We start from the raw sequence: 21,240 nt of genomic DNA, 5'->3' as shown, positions 1-21,240 counted from the left end.
TTATGCCAGAGAGGCAGCTAAGTCAGTCATGACAAACGGGAGGATGCGTCACTTACATCAAAACATGGTGGATGCACATCAATACTATCTCATCTAATGAGAAAAGACTCGGACGCTTGTTAGAAGCCATAACTCCAGAGGCACCGTAAGTCCTCAGCCGGTCAGTCAACAGGCTAAACTCAAAAATACCGGAGAAATGTCAATAGCGACCTAGCCATTTAAGTGTGTCAAAATAAAAGTCTGGTGTTTATTTATCCACTAACGCTGTATTATTTCATGTATGAAGGTTATATTGTAGCAGATGTCTCTTTAAGAATTGCGGCCGGCCGCGGCCGTTACAGGAGAATACAGAACGGCCGTCGACGGCCGCTACGGGGTATAGAGGGTTAAATGGCTAAATTATTTAATAGGGAATTATTGTAGTGAGGACTTTTATTTTGAAAAAGTTGTAGGACGGGAAAACAGTTGGCGGGAGTCACAGTTGATGACAACTGACAGTTGGAATGGCTGAACAGTTCAATAGTTGGATAGTTTAAGTAGTTAAATTATTTAATAGGGAATTATTGTAGTGGGGACTTTTATTTTGAAGCAGTTCTGGGCAGAGGAAACAGTTGGCGGGAGTCACAGTTGATGACAACTGACAGTTGGAATGATTGAACAGTTAAGTAGTTGAGTAGTTTAAATGGTTAAATTATTTAATAGGAAATTATTGTAGTGAGGGCTTTTATTTTGAAACAGTTGCAGGCAGAGGAAACAGTTGGCGGGAATCATAGTTGATGACAACTGACAGTTGGAATGGCTGAACAGTTCAAGAGTTGAGTAGTTTAAATAGCTAAATTATTTAATAGTGAATTAATAGATTTGCATAGGTAGATAGTTTAGTGCAGCGGTCCCCAACCACCGGGCACGGGACATTCCTAACCGGGCCGTAGCCTACAACAAGAGTTTAAAAAAAAATGCATGCAAACTAAATAAACTCAATTTAATTCGCAATAATGTCACATTCGCAATAATACCCACTGACGATGGTGAGCCAGATACCTCAAAGAAAAAGAAGGGGTCATTCAATACGAAATATGACGAGTCATATTTAAAATATGGTTTCTCAGAGACCGGTGACTCGCATGCACCAAGTCCTTTATGTGTGGTATTTGGCAATAAGTTGTCAAATGAAGCAATGAAACCATCAAAGCTAATTCGACATCTAGAGTCCAAGCATCCTACACTTAAAGACAAACCCCTTGAGTTCTTTGAGCGTAAGAAACGCGAGCAAGAAGGACAAAAAACTAGTGCGTAAAGCAACCACATCGGTGAACGTGGCTGCACTAAAAGCCTCATAGTGGCTAGTCGGAGAGGGCTCCCACTGATTATCTATCTATCTATAAAGCAAGAAGCGTTTGTGTGTCTGTGTGTGTGTGTGTGTGTGTGTGTCTGTGGCACGCATATCTCGCTGACCGTTTGTCAGACTGATTACAGGCAGGTGTCTTGCTACGGGCATGAGTAAGTGCACTGCCGAATTTGACGTTGTTTGAATAAGAAATGCAAAAGATATCGTTAAATAGCCTATATCGGTAAAAGAAGCACGCATTGGCTTTCGCCGCTAGCCACTCCCCCTCCCACACAGCATGTAGGACTGTAAGCTACCAGTGAGGATAGAAGCAGGGCTTTGGCAGAATTGGATCAGTGTAGGTTACACGGGTAAAAACTTAAGCGAGTGCAAGATAACTCCACGGATTTTGCAACAACACGCCAACATGCCAACACACACAGGTAGGCTATGCAGTGGCTCTTCAAAATTACGTAAAAAATGATTTGCAATAAGCGGACACTTCGAATAGCCCTGGCTACTTTGGACTGTCTTTAGACTTTGAATAAGCACACGACAATTCAAACTGCAAGGTCCTAAATTGAAACGAACGATAATGGTCCCGAATCAAAGAACGTCCCAGAATGCCACACATGCAAAGCATAACCAGCGACAAGCAACGAGTGGCAGACAGTGTGATGTCACTTATGAATAGCCCAGGCTACTTTGGACTGTCTTTAGACTTTGAATAAGCAAACGACAATTCCAACTGCAAGGTCCTAAATTGAAACGAGCGATAATGGTCCCGAATTAAAGAACGTCTCAGAATGCCACACATGCAAAGCATAACCAGCTACAAGCAACGAGTGGCAGACAGAGTGTGATGTCACTTATAGGCCACCAGAGACTGTTTTTGAGTCACACCGTTGCAAATTCCATATGATGCATCATTCCACAAAATGGTTTGTTTTCTCTATCATCAAGTTATTCAATAGGCTAAGCATATAGCCTTGACTCAAAACAGCTGTTAGGATTATGTCATTTTGATTTGTAAAAAATGTCACATGCAGCCATGCTTAAATTCTGCTTACTTCACATGTATTATATTATTATATTATCTGTAGGCCTATTCATTATTGAATGCTTACCTGGAATTATTATCATCCTATTTTTAAAGCAGGCCTACCTGCAGGCATGTAATTGGGCATGTTTGAACGGGCACTGCACTAGTATTCGTAATGCACGTTTAGTTCCCATGTTTTGTTACCATATTTTGTTAAGCATGTTCACACATGATAGATGTAGCTTCAAGTTGTTCAATTTTCATAGTTCATATTGTTCAATTTTCACTTCTTCAAGTTCACGTTTTTCACATTTTTAAGAGTTCGTTACCTTCACTGTTCATACATAACTGGAGCTAGTTCTTTTCAAGTAATGCACACTGTACACAACACGGAACCCCGAACCCCCCACCACCACCACCACCACCACCGGTCCGTGAAAAAAAAATGGGAATCAAACCGGTCCATGGTACATAAAAGGTTGGGGACCCCTGGTTTAGTGGATGTTGATAGACAGATAGTTTAATGGATGAGGTAAAGAAAAAGAAGTGAAAGAAATTGGGGAAGATAAAAATGAGCTATCCAATTCAATGGAGAGAGACACAGAGAAGAGGTTCCATTGAAGTTGCTGCAGTCAGTGAGAGAGCGCTGGTGCAGTTGTTTGCATTCTAAGTCATTAATAGCCCTTGGAATGTGTCTTATATCCTTGTAAAATGGAGAGACACAGAGAGAGTTGGCCTAGTTGAGCAGAAAGCAGTTGATACGGGTGCAATCAGTTTAATTGGCTCTGTGAGGGGGCCTAGTTGAGCAGCTGGCAGTTGATACAGGTGCAAATCAGTTTGATTAGCCCATTGTGATGTCATAGTGCCAATGCAAAAGGGGAAAAATAAGCTTGATTTATGTTAATATCTCAAAAAGTATAAAGTTTACAAAAACGAAAAATACATTCCTCAAGTGTCCTTTTCAAGACCTACGTTACAAAGTTTGAACAAAGTTTCTATGTTAAACGGTTAAAGCTGAATTAGATGCAGAAATTTGGTGGGAAGAAGAAGAAGAAGAAGAAGAAGAAGAAGAAGAAGACTTTGGATAACAGAACAGTGTAACTAGAAAAGCATTTCCTGAAGGAAATACAGTGCATGCAAAGTTGTTGCTAGGTTGGTTGCTAGGGTAATCATGCTGGTTGCTAAATTGGTTGCTAAGTTGACATTTTGGAAGCAGTTGCTAGTTTGGTTGCTAGGGTATTTGAGATGGTTGCTAGGTTGTTGCTAGGGTAATTATAGTGGTTGCTATGCTATACAAAGTTATTTTCAAAATAGTTTAAAAAGTTATTGAAATTGGGAGAAATAGAGAGAGGACGTAAGAGAAAGTGAAGGAAAATAAGTGAAAGTGAAAGTTACATGTAGCTATCCAGTTCAATGGAGAGACACAGAGAAGAGGTTCCATTGAAGTTGCTGCAGTCAGTGAGAGAGCACAGTGCAGTTGATTGCATTCTAATTCTTTAATAGCCTATTATGATGTCATAAAGCCAATGTTAAGTCTATCAAGTTTTTATTTCTCAAGAAGTAAAAGTTGTAGAAATATGAAAAGTCAAATTAGGGCCTGGAATAATACTAATAAGAATAAGAATTTGAATATCAATACAGTGCATTTGCATGCACTGTAATAATAATAAGAAGACTTCGGATAACAGAACAGTGCATTTTCATGCACTGTAATAGCTCAGATTCTTTAGTTCAAATAATAGATGGTTATGGTTATGGTTATGGAATTTGGCAGACGCCTTTGTCCAAAGCGACACACAAACACAAAAACAACAAAATATTTCAAATTTAACAGGGAACAGATTAAAATGTTGGTCAAACTATAATAAGGAGAATAGCAATAATAAACAACAATGTCAATTCAATCAATAGCCTAATAAAATAAGTAATGAAAATGAGGGAAAAAGCAATAGACAATAATGTTCATTCAATCAATAATTAAAACAATGCCATGGTAAGACTACATTAAGGAGAATAGCAATAATAAACAATAATGTCAAATTAATCAACAGCCTAATGGAAATAAAACAATATTATGCAAACCATAACGCATAAGAAGCGCTTAAAGAACTAAGTGCATGTTGAACAGGAATGTCTTTAGCCCTCTCTTAAATGACCCAAAACTACCACAGGAACAGAGAGCACTGGGCAACTCATTCCACCAACATGAGAAAAGAGTCTTGAATTAGACCTAGTGTTTATGACTGGTCGACCGCAGTGGGCGGTTGGGGATGTACGCCTTGATTATTGAATTAAAATAACTAGGAGCAGATCCAGTCAGTGTCCTATAGGCCAAAGTGAGAGATTTTTAAGACCAGGCGTGCTCCAGCATTACACAATCTTATTACACAAGCGGGTAAGCCAGCTAATAGTGAATTACAATAGTCCAGCTTGGAGATGACCATGGTGTGAACAAGAAGTTGTGTGGAATCTTGTGTCAGATAAGGTCTGATCTTCCTAATGTTGTAAAGCATAAACCAACATGATTTTGCAATAGAAGCTACATGCTCAGAAAAGTTAAGTCGGTCATCAATTACAATGCCCAAGTTGGGGACAGTGAAGTTGAGTCAAGCTGGATGTTAATCTGTTGGGGAATAGCTGTTTTAGCAGGAAACACCAAAAACTCAGTTTTTGAGAGATTAAGATGAAGGTGCCTCTTTCATCCAGGCTGAAATATCCTTAAGGCATGCAGAAATCCGGTGGGAAACGCTAGAGTCATCAGGTGGGAAAGACATGTAAAGTTGAGTGTCGCCTGCATAACAGTGATAGTCAAATCCATGGGAGCGAATGGTCTCACCTAAGGAAGTGGTGTAAATAGAGAAAAGCAAGGGTCCTAAAACTGATCCCTGAGGCACACCTGTGGTGAGGTTGTGAGACTTAGATACCTGTCCCTGCCAAGACATGTTGAAAGAACGCCCTTTAAGGTAAGATTCAAACCAGTCAAGAGCTTTTCCAGAAATTCCTAGTTCAGATAGTATAGAAAGGAGAACTGACTGAATAGGGTCTAGTAGATTATTCTGATGAAGAAAGTCACATTGAAGACTACTTTCTCCAAAACCTTTGACAAGAAAGGAAGAAGGGAGACAGGTCTGTAGTTCTTCACCTCAGTTGGATTAAGTGTACTTTTCTTTAGCATAGGTGTAACCCTAGCCTGTTTAAAAGACTAGATGTACCGCAGAGCGGTACAAAATATGACCGCCGCCCAGTCCAGCACATTTTTTCCACAAAAATAAATCACGCTGAAAGACCTATATGATTCTAACTGTCTCACTAAATTGCATTATCCACACTCAATTCTCACTGATATCTGCTAGACAACAAGTACCAAAACATGATTAGTTCATAGATTTCACATGTAAAATTCATTTTATACAACCCCACCTCCATCTTGCCTGTTCATAATTCTGAGAAATTCTTGAATTGTGTACATGTACATGTTTATGTTATGTGTGTGTGTGTGTGTGTGTGTGTGTGTGTGCTTGTGTGTGTGCCTGCGTATGTGCCTGTGCATGCAAGCGTACATATGTCTACTGTGTGAGTATGTGTCATACGTATGATTACTGTGAATGTATGTGTGTGTGTGTGTGTATCTGTTTGTGCACATGTGTGTACATGAAATGGGTTAACATGACCCCTGAAGGCAAACACACGGAAAAAAATGGTCATCCTAGTCCCTACAGTTCTCAAGATATTCACAGAGAACTGTGTCTGCCCTACCCTCCTTTCGGGGGGTCCAGTCCAGCGGGGGGGCTACAGATCAAAACGAAAAACGACAGTTCCATGCTATCCATGTGGGGTTACATGCCCACCAAGTTTTGTGTACCCCGGTCTTTCAGTGTCCCGGGAATCCTTGTTGGTGTACGTCACTAAATGTACACATAAATTATTTTATTGTAAGGCCCCCCATGAACAAAAGTACACAAAACTTGGCATGCATACGGAGGGTGTCATAATGATCCTACACTTTTAATTTTGTGCAGTTTTGACCTTGTCAGCCAGAGATATTGTGATGAAAACACCTAATTTTTTGCTTTTTAATTTTTAACTAGGTGGCGCTATACATGAAATAAGTGGTAATGGGATGGGTTGACATGCCCCCTTAAGACCAACATACATAAAAAAGGTGGACCTCCTAGGCCCTACGGTTCTCGAGATATTCACAGAAAACTGTCTCCGGCCACCTACAGGCCAGTTGGTGTATAGTAACATAAAGTAATTTATTGTGTGGCCCCCCATGAACGGAATTCTACGAAACTTGGCGTGCATACAGAGGGTGTCAATGATCCTACACTTCCAATTTCGTGCAGTTTTGACTATGTTAGGTCACAGATACCTGCGATTACAACACCTCATTTTTACTTTTTTGTGTTTAACTAGGTGGCGCTATACATGAAATGAGTGGTTATGGAATGGGTTGACATGGCCCTTTGAGATCAACATACAAAAAAAAATGGTCCTCCTAAACCCTACGGTTCTCGAGATATTCACAGAAAACTGTGTCTGCCCTACCCTCCTTTCGGGGGGTCCAGTCCAGCGGGGGGGGGGGGGGCTACAGATCAAAACGAAAAACGATGGTTCCATGCTATCCATGTGGGGTTACATGCCCACCAAGTTTCGTGTACCCCGGTCTTTCAGTGTCCCGGGAATCATTGATGGAAATTTGGGCATGCGAAAAAAAAAAAAAAAAGAAAAAAAAATCTTCGCTGCGCGGCGGTCATAAATAAGGAACAATTCTAGAACTGAGTGAAGCATTAAATACATGTGTGACTGCCGGTAGAACAGCGGGTGCGATAGACTGTAGAAGAGTGAACGGGATAGGATCCAATGGGCATGTTGTTGGACGACTTCGCTGAAGCAATTGAGAGACTGCTTCCTCATCAAGAGGAGAGAAAGAGTCAAACTGAGCACTTATTTTAGCAACTTTTTCAGTGAAAAATGTTGCAAAGTCATCTGCTGACAGTGAAGTAGTTGATGGTGGTGGTGGAGGAGAAAAGTTTTCTACTCTCAGTGGCGCTCTCAATCTTGCTTTGATAGAATGCCTTTTTTACAAGTGTAACAGTGGATGAAAAGGATGACAGCAAAGACTGGTAGTTACTAAGATCATTTCCATCTCTGGATTTACGCCATTTCCTCTCAACAGCTCTAAGTTCCTTTTGTACTGAGACTATACTGTTCGTCAGCCATGGATGACGAGGTTTAGAACGAGTGGGTCTTGACGAAAGAGAACATGCTGCATTCAGACAAGATGCCAGTGTAGAGCAGAGAGTCTCTGTAGCGTCATTAACCTCAAGTGCCAAGAATGAGCTAGGAGTAGGTAAAGCAGATGAATTGATGTTGGAGGTCAAAAACACTTTGAGTGTGATATCTCAACAATGCCTTGTCCCTTCAAATTTGATACTAGGGTTTGTATGAAAAGCACCTTTGCACGTATCACAATTACCCTACCAACCAGCTAGACTTTCATTACTTCAATACTTTAAGTTCAAACATGGTGATGACATGTCCACTCACTGTCTTCATACTGTACATCCCACATGATGCACAGCAAGAGCAAAATTCATTTGTAGGCAATCATTGGCACACAAAATTCCGCTGATTTGACTCTGACACATATTTATGAGGAGAACTGGACCTATGTTGTGCTTGATAACCCCAATGAATGGGAATAGGAATGTGTGTGCAAATAGTGCTATGTGAAATTGTGCAAGAAGATTGACACATTTTATCAAATGCAGTTTAAGAAAACAGCTTTTGAAAACTGTTTCTTCTACAATGTTATAGCACAATCACACACATGAAATGTCTCATACCTCTCATACTGACCTCTTGTAGTAACAGTGAGAACAGTATTGCCATCAGCGTAGTTACTCTCTCCCATGTTATTGACAGCATTCACAGAAAAATTATAAGTGGTTGCTGGCAAAAGGCCAGTGACTGTGTAGACTGTTGCTTTGGGTGGGAAAACATCCACATAGTGATAGCTAGAGAAGCCTTTCCAGTGATACCTGTACACAAATGTAAAATTAAAAGCAAAATATCCACTGCTTTTGGACACAATGACTTAATTTGGGTTGTATTAAGTGGATTAGCCTTGATAATCACATAAATAAGCATATACAAATGTAACATGATAAGCAGTGACAGACTGGCCGTATGGATTTTGGGCACGTGCTAGAAAGGCCAGGTTCACAGGCCAATGTGGCCTTGGTGCCCCCTTCTTTCAATATTCTGCTTTGCATCTGACTCATAGCAATTTTTATTTAGCCTATGGCCTGTCAAAATAATCTTATCATTCAAAGTGCAAATTAATTTAGTCTTTTCTGCAGTGGAGAAAGTAACAGAGAAACGGAGAAAGTAAAGTAAGAAAGAAAGTGCGTCCAAATTCACCCATTCTTCTCTGTTGAACTACTCCCGAAGTAGCACACAGAAATTACATGTATCAAATCACATGAAAGAGCTTTTTCTCAACTTTTAAACAATGTTAGCCGCTAGTTGTTGTGGTAAACGGTTTGCGAGAAAAGTAACTTTAATTTAATCATATTATTTTACATACAGTTCTGCGCCCATCTACCCATTCATCTCGGTGGAATACTTTACAGACTACGAACACATGACAAACCATATATCAGGATAAACAGCAGACCTTACCGAACTCAAAGGTGTAAAGCATTCCCCCTGTACACATTTCTACATGCATGTCTCCAACTTTGGGCTTTAAAGTTCACAGTCAAAATGTGTTTAAATTGTTCAGTACATTATTTCATAACAGGCCAAATACAAAACAAATGTTACAAATATCGCCTAGATATCTGTAAATATTAAAATCAGAGGATATACAGCTGACTAAGAGTTTGTCAAAGTAGCCAATGATCACAAAATGTTAAGCATGCATCTAGGCTATTTGAGTTTCTTAAAGCTGAGCTGTGCTTAAATTGTTCAATACATGATTTCATAACAGGCCAAATACAAAATAAATGTTAAATATAGCCTAGATATTTGTAAATATTAAAATCAGATAATTCTGATCATATATCAGATGATTCTGATCATATTCTATGTAATATGTCATGTTTCATGTTTTTGTCATGTTTCATAGTGATGCAGGTCTACTGCTGTGAATAGGCTAAATACAACTTTGATCATTTTTATGTAGAATGCTGTATAGTTAAATTTTGTCTTGGTGCCCTGATGTGTGGCCTTTGTGCCTCACGCCAAATATGCCCGACTGAAGGCCAAGTGGCCTTGCCCCTAAAATTATGAAATTCCAAGCTTGGTGACACATGAAACCGTTGCTGAGACGTGCTCACTTCCTGTTTGCCGGCTTCAATACTGATTTCGATTGGCTGTTAAAGGCAAATGCTTTTTGTCAATTGTTTCCAGTTGTTTTTGAATAAATCCAATATGGCGGCCGAATCAATTACGTTGATGTTAAAAAAGTTTGCATGTGTTGGCCTAAAAACCTCCCACAGTATTACCAGACACCACTAGTAAATTTTAATTCCAAACACATCAACAGCTACAGGCCAAATGTATTTTTGCTAATTGCAGCACCCCCTAGAGGTCAAAGGTCCTCCTAATGGGGTGATGAGTCCATGGACTAAGTTTGGTTTTGATACATGCAAGGGTTGCTGAGATATGAGCTCACTTCCCGTTTGCCGGCTTCGCCACCTATTTAAAGGTTATTCCTTTGCTGTTTCTGGGTTTTTGCCGGATTTGGGCTGGCATTTTTCACTACACAGCTCCCCCTGCAGCTTCGGTAGCAAGTGACTGCTACGCTAAATCCCCACTAGCTAGCGAGCTAGCCATCAAGAAACCAAGCTAAACACATACAGGGCTCACAATAAAACCGTCAAGCAAACACATTGTTCAAGAGACTATCAAACCACATTACAAAGACGAAGTTCACCCAAGGGTCGGCTATTTACAATTTCAACAGCAACAAAGCCAAGTCAGCGTCCGTTTTGCAGTCTTCTTCGAAACTACAATCTGACTACATTTTCGAGGCGCGATTGGATACTTCCGCTGAGTCACATCCGGATTTACCCGGACCGGGTCCAGAAAGTTGCATATTCGTTTTTTCTGCGGAGAAGCGATAGGTGGAGACGAAGCACCCACCAAACGACCCAGAAAGTGTTGTAGAACCATTAGAACGACTCTCAACCTGGATAATTAAGGTCATTTTTGCTAAAATTGTTGCATAGTCCTTCTTTAACAACTACCAGTAATTCGTATTTTTATCCATTTCTAAATGCACACACATAACATTTTTGAACAACACGTAGGTTGGTGGAGTGATGCACTGATGTTTGTCCTTCTTTGCGTTTCTCTCATCCTCTCAAAGAAACTCTGAATGTCATTCATAGTGACCACTGGGTCCTTGGTTACCTGTCCAATTTTCCATTTTCAATTTCAATTTAATTTCACTTATAGAGCGCATAGAACACATTACACATGTGTCATGGTGCTTTACAGAGTGTTAAAACATTCAGGCCCTTCGTCCCAGATTACTCAGTTTGGCTAAGCAGCCAGATCTAGGAAGACTGTTGGTTGTTCCAAACTTTTCCATTTGAGAATGATTGAGGCTAGAGATGTCCGATAACATCGGCCCACCGATATTATCGGCCCGATATTAGCATGAAAATGTAATATCTGTTAATATCGTTATCGGATTTTTTTTGCCTTAAAACCGATAAAATAATGCTTGCGTTACACCCAAATAGTGCCTATGCGCTCCTGAAGCGTTTACCGGCGCACAAATGATGACCTCATCAAGCTGCGTCTTGAAGCATACAAACAAGCGTGGATGGCTGCAGTAACAAACTTGCTCGCTCTGTTTCAACATTATGTCTGTGGTTTGGAATTATTTTCAAGTGTCTCCTTCGGACGTTAAATTTGCGATTTGCAATAGGCTTGTTTGAGATGGACTGAGTCTGACTTGGTCTGGCTTACTACGTAAACGTGATCTTCAGAGGCTAGCCGGGAGGAGCTACAACAGAGGGCAGCCAGAGCCCATCTACGGAGAGCCTTGCCACTCCGTATTAAGTCCCATTGTACCGAATTTTGGATGCAGTTCCACCAGAGTTCCACTGGGGGCAATCGCCATGAGTGCAGAATAATTGGGAGTCAATGGAGCTAGACGGCTAAATTTGTCTCTTTCACCTGATTGTCGTTGACAAATCTCAGATTAGATTGTAGTTTGTATGAACGAGTACTTATGTCTTTTTGATTTCTTACAGGTTGGGTCGTTGTTGCACATAACACGCTAGCATTGTGCTAATGAATGATGTCATTGACACATTTGAAAGGCTTTTTAGAACAATTAAGTGACTTTAAAAAATATAATACTCAACCAAGTGTATTTTCTTTGCCTCCCCTTTCGAATACAATACTCAAATTACTTGAAAAAAAATTATATCCCGAGAAAAGTGGATTTTGAGGGGTACAGCTCCATAGACCTCCATGCATTCTGCACTCGTGGACGAGCGCCCTCATGTGGAACCACAGAAGGAACTGCAACCAGTTCAGAAACCGGAAGTTTTCCGAGGGTGGCAGTTCTCCCTTATTAGACATTCTCTGGGGCAGCTCATCCCGGACAGGCTACAGTCTGCCTGACGTGACTCGCGGGAGATATCGCGGAATTTTGTTGGCAATAAATACAGCAGAACTTTCATTCTTACTCATTAAAATGAGCATGATGACTGACGAAATAAATCCTTAAGATGTAGTTTAAATAAACCACTGTTGTCATACAGTTAACAGGCCTGCATTGTAGCACATAAATTCAATATCAAGTGTTTTCCCTATATGTGTGTCTATCTATTTAACCAACAGCAGAAAACAACAGAATATCCAAACGTTTTCAGTAGGCTAGCCTACCATTGTTGCAGAAATCACGTATAAGAAGGTGTCCTATTAATGTTAGACTCTCTGTTTGTGGTTTGTCCTCCTAGTGTTTTGTCTATTTGTCCCCCTCTGCAGGAGCTGTTGTGTACCACTGCTGTCGGTCTGAGTCTCCGCCCTTCCTCTGTCTGCTCCTGGTTCTCACCTGCTTCCACTGGTGTCTCTGATCTGCCTACCAATCAGCGTCAATCAGCCTGCATCTGATCGCAATTTCAGCTGGCTTTAAAATCCCCATTACCAGTCATGTAGTGTATTAAGATGATGAAAAGTAAAAAAAATAAATACATAATGGACAGAAGTTTCTGGGATTTAGAGAGATGGAATTCTCAAAAATCCACAATTCGTAAATCTATCCTCATATGCAAATTCGTTAATGCATTTGCATGCATATGCATATTAACTTTCACAAAATAATGCACATAATGCATATCTAGATTAATCTGGTGAAAGAATACCAATATTCTCTTGGATATGATGTAGAACAATTCATTCACTGATTTTCCTAATTTGCATACTGTATCTGCAATGTTACATGAAAACGCATCATTTTGTATAACCAGTTCATAAAATTTGAATGTGTTGAGGCCAAGATATGGCTCTGTCTACCTACAGTCAAATTATCAGTAAATGTCTTTGAGATAATTTTATCTGCTAATTTATTAAAATATGCAAATGTCTTATATCAGGTTTACAAAAATGTCCCAGGGCAAATGTCTTATATCAGGTTTCATCTCTGAAGATCGTGAGTGTATGTAATGATTAAATAAATTGACATGATAAGTTGCCATACAGTGACTTTGTGACTTATTGCCAAACTATTTTATTATTTTTTGAAGGGACAAGGCAACTTTTGGGGAAATTACCTTATTTGCGGTCTACGCTAGTGTTAACCTAGCTTTGCATAATTCCCTAAAAGTGGGAAATAATTTAGCCTATAGTAAGGGGTGCTAGGCTAACAGATGTAACCCACTTCCAATGTTTTTGTACGATTTATATATCTAAAATATGTTCACAATAAAATTATGTTAATCAGTCCTCTTCCTACCTGATACGAAATTTCTGTGTCAAGCCGCCATCAAACCCTGGCTTCCATTCCAGTGTCACAGAGTTATTGCTGACATGCAGCAGTCTCAAGTTAGATGGGGGCTCAGGGTGATCTATGAAAGAAACAGAGACATTAGGGCCAGCTGTACATTTGTGAGAGTGCAGTGCTTCTTTCTTGATTAGAAATCCCTAACTTGTGCCTTATGCTTATACCTGTAAATACAATTAGAGTGGGATAGGTTGATATATTTATAGATACTTTATCATCCTGGGAGAAATTTGGGGGAACAATTTAAATACTGATATTGGGACCTATAGACTAACAAACAACATTACACAATGACCCAGGGAAATACATAAAAGCCTACCTACAGACCTTTCCAGAAAAAAACAATGAAACATGTCACTGTCACAATTAAGTGTTTACAGTATAACATGCATGTGTGTCTTTCTCATGAAACGGTGTGTAAGTCTTGTAAATGTTTTGCCCTCCCCTTTAATTAAATACAGAGCCATACTGGTGCTGAGTAGTTGAATGTCCAAACTGTCCTCCCCCAAGTTGTTAGAGGCGGTGCAGGTGAAGATAGCATAGTCTTCTGTTGCGCTCACATTCTCAATGCTAAGTGTGCTTGTATGTACTGCTCCCACTCGAACAGTATGCTCCATATACCTGTAATCACAGAAAGAGAATGTGGTCTGTTAACATACTGGCAACACTTTGACGCTGTTCCTATCCACGTACTTCAGTCAGTACACTTTAATTTAGTACACTATGTGTGTGTTCCTTCTCGCATAGTGTGTGAATTTCAACAGGGTAGGGTCATCTCAAATCAAACACTCAAATTCTGTGCACTTAACAGAAATGACGATTGTAACATTTAAACATAACACTGGTGTTCAAATGCAGTTTTAACGCACTTGTGCACTCATATTAGGTATTGTAAGTACAGGAGTATGTGAATTGGAACACCTGGCCTTCCTATAATGTAGACTGGTCAGTTACTTATTACACAGAATGCAGATACTTACACTTCAAGCACATCTTCATTGTGTCATTTCAGAGAGGCATTTTTTTACTGTCTAAATACTTCATCACATCTACTCATGTATGGGTTTTTCTTTCATTTATAGGTTCTTTTAATTATTTTTACATTGTAGAACAAAACTGAAGATTGAAACCTCCATATTGATAACTGGTTGGCTACTTTTTATTCACTTTTGTAAATCGAAAAGCATTCTAAGAAACTATCTTATGAAGCTGGTTATGATGATGCCAATACCATTATGAAGGTAAAGTGATGCTATTTGGAGGAACACAGAAAAACTCAAACAAAACCTTGAACATGTTTCACCATTTAGCTGGTCAATTTGTTATGAAATTTGGTGAAAAGGTGTTGCCTGACTTAAAAAAAGAACCCATTGAATTTTGGAATAAGCGCATGGGGTGCTATGGCCAATTTAATTTCACTTCTGCTAGGGTGTTGCAACATATGGCATTTGGCCATGGCAGAGGTCTGCACGCTCCAAGTGACCTTCTACTGTAGATCTGAACCATGTTATGCTGAAGATGGAAGTTTTTTTTTGTTCTTGAGAGGGATTCTTAAAGGAACACGCCACCCAAAATCAGTAGTAATATATGTTCTTACCTTAACTTTCACGAGTTGAGTCATACCTCTCCCGCGCCGGTAGGTGCACTCAAACGCTCTGTCGCGCGGCTCGAATGTGTTAGCATGTTGCTATGCTAGCGGGCTCTGCCGTGGCCGTAGCGAGAGGAACATAGCAGTATTCAAACACCTCCACGTTTTCCCTACTTAAATACAGTTGCACGAGTAGTTGATAAAAATGTGTACGTCACACAACATGAAACGTGGCGATTTTCCAAGCGAATAAACAGGAGAACTACAATGTGTGGCGCAATAGCACTTGGGAGTACTTCGACCTAGCGTGGTAATATTATTAACACCTAATTGTAGATCCTATACACCACAGAGTTTAGAATCCATGCTGGATCGACCCTCAGCCTCTCCCTCCCCTCTGAGCGAGAGAGAGGCACACACACTAGAGATGCGCTGATGGGCTATTATTTCAACCATAACTGCATAGCAAAACTTATCATCCATCAGCCATCCATCAGCACCAAAGTTTGTTGACCAATTTTCAAAACTGCACCCGCCCACCATCCGCTGGTTGTTTTAATGTAGGCTATATGGCTGACGTGAGGCTAGAAAGCCCTTGCCTGTTCTAGAAAGACTGATCTAATGCAGCAAATATATTAAAAGGCTAAAGTCGTACATTGGCTAGGCCTATCCCCAGAATATCAGCAGCAAACTCAGTCTCTGTCGCGCAAAACAGTCTCCAAATAAAACGCACATCGGCCTGTTGCCTATTCTGCCATGCAGCTTGTGACAATATATCGTCCAAAATGCTTGATTGCATTGCATTCTCCACATTTTTAGCTAAATTTTCATGTACCACATCAGCATTTTTGTTCAGTGAATCTTTTGTAAATTGCTTTACAATTACCATCGGGCCTATAGGCCTATTGCCTGGCTTGCCTCAGCTTCGGTCACGTCCTTTTACAATTTTATCATTGTAATAAAAAACGCAATTTGCCACATAATTTCAGCATGCTCCTGGCCTTCTAATTAATGCCTATTGTACTTTATTTTTTGCAAAAAGAAAGAAATCCTTGATAAAATAACATAAGTCATTCACATTATAGGCTACTTTACACACTGTTATGTCAGGTTGACTGTCATCAGCCTGTTCTGAAGACTCCCATTCATTTTGACTGCACGAGCGCGTCTTTTTCAGACAGACATCGCAATTCATTTTATAGCAGGCCATCGGACAAATATGACGCCTCGATATTAAAGAAACTCCGACTCCATTCATTCTGAAAGTCCACCGCACAACAATGCAACGTGCATGTTCACATTTTTAGTAACAACCGCCAAACTTGCTTGCTTGCCTTACACATCTAAGTTTTCCGACTATTCTTCTTACCTTCTTTTTCCGCTGTGGATGTTATTGAGTTTGTAGAAGTTTTAGCTCTTACGTTCTGAACATCTCGCACTGCCATCGCCCGATGTCATTTCTTTAGTCATATCACTCTCTGTCTCTCTTTTAAATGCCTATTCCCTGAATGGTAGGCTACAATTATGTGTTTTATATATAGGCTAGGCTAATATCTAAACAAAATAACCCAGGCAGTCTCATCTAGGATATAACACAGGTTGAAGTTGGTTCTATTTAGGGAGGTGAATGTGTGTAAACATCTGTAGATGACTCAGAAATGACATCGGAAGACAAGGAGTGAATAGTGGCAAGAGGCAAGCCGAAGTCTGCTGACAAGGGCCCGACGGTAATTGTAAAGCAATTTACAAAAGATTCACTGAACAAAAATGCTGATGTGGTACATGAAAATTTAGCTAAAAATGTGGAGAATGCAATGCAATCAAGCATTTTGGACGATATATTGTCACGAGCTGGCAGAATAGGCATCAGGCCGATGTGCGTTTTATTTGGAGACTGTTTTGCGCGACAGAGACTGAGTTTGCTGCTGATATTCTGGGGATAGGCTACAACATAGCCAATGTACGACTTTAGCCTTTTAATATATTTGCTGCATTAGATCAGTCTTTCTAGAACAGGCAAGGGCTTTCTAGCCTCACGTCAGCAGCGCTGCATCACCCATATAGCCTAGGCCTACATTAAAACAACCAGCGGATGGTGGGCGGGTGCAGTTTTGAAAATTGGTCAACAAACTTTGGTGCTGATGGATGATAAGTTTTGCTATGCAGTTATGGTTGAAATAATAGCCCATCAGCGCATCTCTAGTGTGTGTGCCTCTCTCTCGCTCAGAGGGGAGGGAGAGGCTGAGGGTCGATCCAGCATGGATTCTAAACTCTGTGGTGTATAGGATCTACAATTAGGTGTTAATAATATTACCATGCTAGGTCGAAGTACTCCCAAGTGCTATTGCGCCACACATTGTAGTTCTCCTGTTTATTCGCTTGGCAAATCGCCACGTTTCATGTTGTGTGACGTACACATTTTTATCAACTACTGGTGCAACTGTATTTAAGTAGGGAAAACGTGGAGGTGTTTGAATACTGCTATGTTCCTCTCTCTACGGCCACGGCAGAGCCCGCTAGCATAGCAACATGCTAACACATTCGAGCCGCGCGACAGAGCGTTTGAGTGCACCTACCGGCACGGGAGAGGTATGACTCAACTCGTGAAAGTTAAGGTAAGAACATATATTACTACTGATTTTGGGTGGCGTGTTCCTTTAAGGCTCTATTTTGACCAGAAACGCAGCGCAAAGCACAATGCAAAGCTTATTTTTAGCTTACACCCAGTCAGTGGCAGATTTTAGGCCATGCGCTTCACTTTTATTAAGACTTGTGCCCAGGGGTCTGGCAGAAGGTGTGGTCTTACACCGTCTAAAAAATCATTACGCCACTGACCAAGAAAAACCTGGTCTATAGCGAAAGGCGCATGTAAAGCACAGCTGAAGACTCACTGTCATAAGATGTAAGCAGTCCTTAGCAAGCAGTCCCAAACAACATCAGTATTGGAATCAGTTTTTATTGGCCAAGTATACTTACATAAGGAATTTGATTTTGGTACAGTAGATGTTAAATCTCTGTACATTTAACAAATAGACATGTAGTAGTGCAACAGACATGTAGTAGTAAACATTCAATAAACAATAGTAATAAAGACACATACTGTACAATATAGACAACAATATACATGTAGGCACAGATCAACGTATTAACATAATATACAAATAAGCATAGTATCAAGACAAGTACACATGGAGTGGAGTGGATATAAAGTGCAGAAGTAATAGTGCAAATGTATGCATGTACAGTAGGCATTGCTTTCAAATGTCCACTTCAGTCGCGCATTACGCGGCGTGAAGCTGCGTGAAACTTTAGTACCACTTTCAGCCACTGTGCGTCGCTCTGCCACTGTACATCGCTCTGTCGCCCCTTCTGAAAAAGCAGGAGGCTACCATTAAACATAATTGTTGCCGAGAGGAATCCCAGCCTACGAATTCAATAACAAAATAAATCATGCATAATTAAACATTACCTCGATTTAGGCTACTTGGGTATGGCTTAAGGCTTGACTACACGGTGGTAACGAAATAACTGTTCAGAATTAATCTGTAGCCTTGGGTAGGCTTCTGCAGAAAACAATGTTGTTGGCGATTTAATACTAATCTAGCGACGTTTTTAACAGGCTACGCTATAGAGGCTTAGACAACTATGACCCAAGTTTTTGCCCTACTTCTTGACTGCAATGTAGTCAATTGACTGCTTGACATGTCATTTTTATTTTTCTGTACAATAAACAAATACATCTGCTTTATGCCGCAGAATTATATCCATAGGCTATTTGGCTGACTTCTGCAGACGCGCAAAAAAAAACACTTTGCAGCCACGTGCACATAAGTCAAAGTCACACACCTGCAGATAATAACTAGAATTGCGGTTCCGAGGAACTGCAAGAGTGGGTTTGATCAGGGGCATGGAACTCGGCCTCATCCAAGGATTCCAGCGGTACCTCATTTATGAAAATCGGACACACGGATCAAAAGTTATCTGCATTAACGCAACATCCAATAAGCTAAAACGCATAAATATCGTGGTTGCTATGCTGGTAGCTAGGGCAATCATGCTGGTTACTATGGTGGTCACTAGGTTAGAAGGCCAGCGCCTCCTGAGAGGCCTGAAGGGTCAGTTCTGAGGTTGTTGGCTGCTGGAACCGAAAAATGGACTGCATTTTCTTAAAAGACAATGTGACTGAATGTGACTGAAGTGCGGGCAAAGTTTGCACAGAAATGTACGATTTTTCCCACCCTCATCGACCTTGTCATAAAACTTTTTGAATGATCACACGACGCCTCCTTGCTGCTTTGTCGTCTACATCAGCCTTTCTCAAACTTCTTTGACCTGAGGCCTAGTCAAGGCATACTTTGGGGTCATAGGGCCCACCTACATGAACCCACCCCATCCTCCCACCCCCCATAAAATTGTAATGATATTACAATTATTAGTGGGTTTGATCCAGCAAGCCCACAGCATGGCAAAGCCCACTATTGTTAGTGGGTTTGATCCAGCAAGACCACAGCATGGCTTGCGGAGCAAGCCCACTATTGTTCTTCTTAAGTTTTCTTTATTTCTTTATTAGTGGGTTTGATCCAGCAAGCCCACTATTGTTCTTCTTAAGTTTTCTTATTATTAGTGGGTTTGATCCAGCAAGCCCACTATTGTTCTTCTTAAGTTTACTTTATTTATTAGTGGGTTTGATCCAGCAAGCCCACTATTGTTCTTCTTAAGTTTTCTTATTATTATTAGTGGGTTTGATCCAGCTAGCCCACTATTGTTCTTCTTAAGTTTTCTTATTATTAGTGGGTTTGATCCAGCAAGCCCACTATTGTTCTTCTTAAGTTTTCTTATTATTATTAGTGGGTTTGATCCAGCAAGCCCACTATTGTTCTTCTTAAGTTTACTTATTATTAGTGGGTTTGATCTAGCAAGCCCACTATTGTTCTTCTTAAGTTTTCTTATTATTAGTTGGTTTGATCCAGCAAGAGCACTACTGTTCTTCTTAAGTTTACTTATTAGTGGGTTTGATCCAGCAAGACCACTATTGTTCTTCTTAAGTTTTCTTATTAGTGGGTTTGATCCAGCAAGCCCACTATTGTTCTTCTTAAGTTTACTTTATTTATTAGTGGGTTTGATCCAGCAAGCCCACTATTGTTCTTCTTAAGTTTTCTTATTAGTGGGTTTGATCCAGCAAGCCCACTATTGTTCTTCTTAAGTTTACTTATTAGTGGGTTTGATCCAGCAAGACCACTATTGTTCTTCTTAAGTTTTCTTATTAGTGGGTTTGATCCAGCAAGCCCACTATTGTTCTTCTTAAGTTTACTTTATTTATTAGTGGGTTTGATCCAGCAAGCCCACTATTGTTCTTCTTAAGTTTTCTTATTAGTGGGTTTGATCCAGCAAGCCCACTATTGTTCTTCTTAAGTTTACTTATTAGTGGGTTTGATCCAGCAAGACCACTATTGTTAGTGGGTTTGATCCAGCAAGACCACTATTGTTCTTCTTAAGTTTACTTTATTTATTTATTTATTTATTAGTGGGTTTGATCCAGCAAGACCACTATTGTTCTTCTTAAGTTTACTTTATTTATTTATTAGTGGGTTTGATCCAGCAAGCCCACTATTGTTCTTCTTAAGTTTACTTATTATATCTTCTTTTTCACCCACTTTTTGGCCGAACTTCTGCTCCTAGACCGTTTGAGCTATCGACGCGGTTCGAACTCCAAAAATTCAGGCCCGAACCGGTGTAACTTGCTTGTTAATTTCGTGTCGCTGGCCCTTGTCGTTTTCGCGGTATTCCCGTTTTTCGGCGTTTTTGGGCCCCATTGAAATGAATGGCGGAATGCTGGGGCTTTATGACATCACCGCACCTCATTACTTGCACCTGGTAGAGCTCTGCTGCTAGAGTTGATTACTTGCACCTGGCAGAGTTCTAAGCCATCTGGCAATGTCTAATGGGCTAGGCTGGGCTGGGCTGTCTGTGTATATGAAGGTGTGTGCATGTAACTTTTGACCAGTATGTCCGATTTTCATGAATGAGGTACCGTTGGAATCCTCGAATGAAGCCCAGTTCAATGCCTTGCCAGCACTAAGTGTAAAGGTGATGTAAAAAAAGTTATGTAGGGCTACTAGGCTACTTTCACGAAGTCTGTAGTTCTGTCAAAATTTATCTTATCTATGAACAGACTACAAGGTTATCTTCCTTAGACTTCGTAGATGTAGTTACTACAATTTGGAAGCGAATTTCGAAGTGTAAATATGGTT

The 21,240-nt window shown here is 40.3% G+C and overlaps 1 protein-coding gene across 1 annotated transcript in view; it reads right to left on the bottom strand.

Moving 5' to 3' along the window:
• Positions 1 to 7,604: 7,604 nt before the first annotated feature.
• nphs1 (NPHS1 adhesion molecule, nephrin) overlaps positions 7,605 to 21,240 on the bottom strand; it is a 266,694-nt gene continuing 253,058 nt past the window's right edge. The window contains exons 23-26 of the mRNA XM_076281324.1: positions 13,871 to 14,022; positions 13,354 to 13,465; positions 8,219 to 8,413; positions 7,605 to 7,638 (exon numbers count right to left, since the gene is read on the bottom strand). Of these exons, the coding sequence (XP_076137439.1) occupies positions 7,605 to 7,638; positions 8,219 to 8,413; positions 13,354 to 13,465; positions 13,871 to 14,022 (493 nt within the window). The remainder of the gene's footprint in view (positions 7,639 to 8,218; positions 8,414 to 13,353; positions 13,466 to 13,870; positions 14,023 to 21,240) is intronic.

This window comes from Alosa pseudoharengus, unplaced genomic scaffold, assembly GCF_046254945.1.
Source record: "Alosa pseudoharengus isolate Yale_2024_CS ecotype anadromous, Long Island Sound unplaced genomic scaffold, YU_APseudo_1.1 YU_APseudo_1.1_scf_12, whole genome shotgun sequence".
Classification (NCBI taxonomy): domain Eukaryota; kingdom Metazoa; phylum Chordata; class Actinopteri; order Clupeiformes; family Clupeidae; genus Alosa; species Alosa pseudoharengus.
The sequence above is the reverse complement of the archived record's forward strand: the minus strand, read 5'-3'. Positions and strand labels throughout refer to the sequence as shown.